The sequence below is a fragment of the Microtus ochrogaster genome, linkage group LG4 (assembly GCF_000317375.1).
Source record: "Microtus ochrogaster isolate Prairie Vole_2 linkage group LG4, MicOch1.0, whole genome shotgun sequence".
In the NCBI taxonomy this organism is placed as follows: Eukaryota; Metazoa; Chordata; class Mammalia; order Rodentia; family Cricetidae; genus Microtus; species Microtus ochrogaster.
Window position 1 is genome coordinate 51296041 of NC_022030.1, and position 4302 is coordinate 51300342.

At 43.5% G+C, this 4302-nt stretch overlaps 1 protein-coding gene across 1 annotated transcript in view; it reads left to right on the plus strand.

The window, feature by feature from the left end:
* Serpine2 (serpin family E member 2) overlaps positions 1 to 4302 on the plus strand; it is a 60577-nt gene that overhangs the window by 55117 nt on the left and 1158 nt on the right. The window contains exon 8 of the mRNA XM_005361538.3: positions 2569 to 2652. Within this exon, the coding sequence (XP_005361595.1) occupies positions 2569 to 2652 (84 nt within the window). The remainder of the gene's footprint in view (positions 1 to 2568; positions 2653 to 4302) is intronic.

Genomic DNA, 4302 nt, shown 5'->3' on the forward strand with positions numbered 1-4302 from the left:
GATGATGAGTATAGGTAGATGAAGTATTTCATGATGATGATGATGATGATGATGAGTATAGGTAGATGAAGTATTTCATGATGATGATGATGATGGCAACAATGACGAAGACAACGACAATGTTGATGTCAGCAGTATAGCTTAGTGGTAGAGTACTCGCCCAAGTTACACAAGGCCTTGGGTTTGAACACTAGCACTGAGGGGAAAAGAAAATTATGTTAGTATAGGAATTTCATTTAGGAAGGGAGTGGGCATTCCACTGGAAGGAACCAGATAGTTCATCCTTGTGGGCCTCCCTGTCGCCAGCACAAGTCCTCAAGTCCACAAATATATCGAGAACACAGGTCTGCAACTGAGTGGGTATGTCTCACTTCATCTTCCAAAAAAGCTTTATTTTTCAAACCAAGGGTTGGTGCTATAGAGTTAGCCTGAGCACAATTACATGTTGGTCCTTGCTCTCAGGTGGATAAAGCACATCTGCCTGCTTTATAGACTGGAAAGGCCCATCTTTAGTTTGAAACATAATAGCTAGTGCAGGAGCATAGCTTATCAGGTTGCTCTCCTAGGACAATGTGAAAAATCGGCATCATTCACAGGACTGCACAGGATTTCCGGGTATCCATTGTTGATCAGTGGAACATCTGCATATGTCCTCTTGGTAGCTTAAGGGAGAGAAAACCCACCCCTTGCCAGGACCATCACTGCCGTCAGAGACCCGTGTGCGATGGGATGAGGGGACTGAGCTGCAACCTGGAAGCTCACAGAGTAACTTCACTGCACATGTGGCTGGATGGTTGACTATTTCTAGCCATGAAATAGTTATTTAGTCTGTATACTCAGCCTCTTATTGCATCCCAAACAAAGGCTTACATTTTTCCCTGTCACTTTAAAATGGCATTTAACATAAAAGACCTAGAATAAAAGGCTTAAAATTTTTAAAATACCCTTTGTCAGCCGGGCGATGGTGGCGCATGCCTTTAATCCCAGCACTTGGGAGGCAGAGGCAGGTGGATCTCTGTGAGTTCGAGACCAGCCTGGACTACAAGAGCTAGTTCCAGGATAGGCTCCAAAGCCACAGAGAAACCCTGTCTCAAAAAACCAAAAAAAAAAAAAAATACCCTTTGTCTTTTCTAGATGATTGCTATATCTTAAATTTGACCAAAGTGATTTCTCAGTTTTGCCGACGATTATTCCAGTTAGGGCCAGCTATGTGATTTGTACAGGAGCCCTTCGTGACTGGAAATATAGACTCACTGTTGTAGATTGTACTAGGAATTCTAAGACCACTACGGCAGAGTGTACCAAACCAAGCCCAGGGTTCCAGTCGCCACCGCGTCCCTGCTGAATTAGTCACCACAGGCTTCCGTGACAATGCTGGAGGCTGGACAACTTAGCAGATATTTATTTTCCCACAGTTCTTGAGGCCAGAAGTCCAGGGTCAGAGTGGCAGCAGGCTTGGCTTATCTTGAGGTCTTTCTCCTTGGCTTGTATGCTCATGTGGTCTTGCCACATCCCTGGTGCCCCTACCCATCTTAATAAGGACATCAGTCTATTGGGTCAGAGCCTCACTTCTAGGTCCTTCGGGGTCCCTTATAGCTTCTGTGAAGGGTCTATCTCCAAGTGTAACCATATTAGGAACTTAGTGCCCCAACATAGGAATTTTAGGGAGACACAGTTCCGTCTATACTGCCTGCTGTCTGTTTGTAATTCTGGGTGAAGCAGTTTTCCCAGCATAACTTTTGAGTGTTCACTTTCTAAGAGCAAGCCCAAGTCATTCCTGTCATTCAGAAATTTGAGGAAAGCACTGAGCCATTGTACCAGGCACTGGTGGTTATACCAGCCTTCATGGTCTCACTGAATGGGGCCAGCCACTGGTCAGCAGAGCAGATAGATCTAATATCTATGTAACTAATGAAGCTTTCTGTCAGGCTAGAGTGTAGTTCACTGGCAGATGATTTGCTCAGCCATCACGTGGTCCCTGGTTTATCCCCAGAATTGCAGAAATAGCAAGGAGTGCTTTCTAAAGCAGATACCCGCAGTAATGAGTTGAGCAGTGGTCTAGCATAGCGTACGCGGATGAGCCATTTACATTGCAATCACACAGGGCACCGAAATAGTGTACCAAAGGAGAAGGCACGGAACCAACAGTTAAGCATTTCGAGCTGGCCTTCAATCTTCAGAAAGGATGTGGGAAGGTTAAAGAAGTCCAGAGGTTTTATTAGCATGGCAGATGGCATGGGTAAAAATAGCTTATAATAACAGCAAATAGGCATTGGGTGCCCATTTGGCGGCAGTCTCCATCCTGAGAACAATAATGTGTTTTATGCCATTCAGTCCTCATAGGTCTATGAGGACTAAGTATATTTATTGTGAAGATGGGGCTTCTACAGAATAAAGGAGACAGTAACTGTGAAAAGCCCAGCCCAGTGTTCAACAAATGACTACCATTGAGATCATTATAGCATGCCAAGTCGGGAGACAAAGCAAGTGTATCCTCAGACACCAGCATTTGGGAGTGTAGTCACTGGCCTACTGCTGATTGGCTAACGCCTCTGCTTCTTTCCATAGCTGCAATCCTAATTGCAAGATCATCACCTCCCTGGTTTATAGTAGACAGGCCTTTCCTGTTTTTCATTCGACATAATCCCACAGGTGAGTGGTTCTTCGGTCTCATCCCTGGCTTTCCATCACCAGACAGGTGCTTTCCGGCTACGGTAGTGGCCATCAGTGTGGCCCTCAATCTGTTTCTTTATGTCCACTGTAGACAGCACTATGAATACTGTAACCACCGACTTTAAAGAGGAAGGAAAATCAAATCTGTGTTACAGAGTTTGATGAGACCTTTCAAAGATTGCCCAGATTATACTTTTGGAGGAAGGTGGTGGTTTTTACCGTATAAGAAGGTTCGGGGGCTGGAGAGATGGCTCAGAGGTTAAGAGCACTGACTACCCTTCCGGAGGTCCTGAGTTTAATTCCCAGCAACCACATGGTGGCTCACAGCCATCTATAATGAGATCTGGTGCCCTCTTCTCGCATGCAAGCATACATAGAAGGAATGTTGTATACATAATAAATAAATAAATCTTTTTTTTTTTAAAAAAAAGGTTTGGCATACCCTTCATAGTTTAAAAAAATACCTTAAATTTTTGCGACACACTCTGTCTTTCACCTTTTGTAAGACCGCTCAGATACATTGTGAGGAAATTTTCCGTGCAATAGATCTTAGCCCCCAGTTCATTCCTTAAACTGAGCTCTGATCTTTAGCTTCTGCATGTTTGTGATGTGTGTGTGTATGTGTGTGTGTGTGTGTCTGTATGTGTAGTGTATATGGGCAGCTGTATATGGATACATGTGCACATATATGCATTTCCAAAGTTGATTGTCATTCCTTAGGTGCTATCTCTCCTGGGTTTTTTGTTTGTTTGTTTTCAGATAGGGACGTGGGACTTGAAGATTAGGCTAGGCTGGCTGGCCAGCTAGTCCTTCTCCCTGTGACATTATAAGCTATAAGTATGCGCTGCCATATTTGGCTTTCCTGTAGGTGCTGAGTATTGCACTCTGGTCCTCATGTTTACATGCCAAAGCCATTACCTATTTAGCCATCTCACCAGCCCGCTGAGCTCATCTTTTAAAAAGAAATGATCAAAATATATTATATGAAACATTTTCTTAATTGAAAAGATAATGTTTTTAAAAAGAAACTAGAAAAAAAACATAGTACGGCCGGAGAGATGGCTCAGCAGTTCAGAGTGCTTTCTGCTCTTACAGAGATCTGGGTTCTGTTCCTAGTGCCCACATCAGACAGCTTACAGCTGCCTGGCACTTCATTGTGGTCTGATGCCCTCTGACCTCTGTAAGCCCCTGTATATATGTGCTGCACATAATCGCATGAAGGCACACACAGCCACATAAATGAAAATAATAGATTTTTTAAAGGTATAATAAGGATAGTAACAATTCCTCCCCCTCTATGAGGTATAATCCTGCCTTTATGGAAAGGTTGGCTTCACATTTCATATACTGTGGTTGCTAATAGGTTTTATTGTTTGCTGTTATTTTAATCAGAAGGTGTAGTTCCTTTTTGTCTTGCATGTCCCCATTTGTTTGTCAGAGTCGATCAGTCCAACACTGGAGCTTCTCACAACTCGTGGCTACTTAACCTAAACTTCCTTTAAAATGACAATTAAAATCTCAATTTCTGGGGCTAGAGAGATGGCTCAGTGGGTAAGAGCATTGCCTGCTCTTCCAAAGGTCCTGAGTTCAATTCCTGGCAACCACATGGTGGCTCACAACCATCTGTAA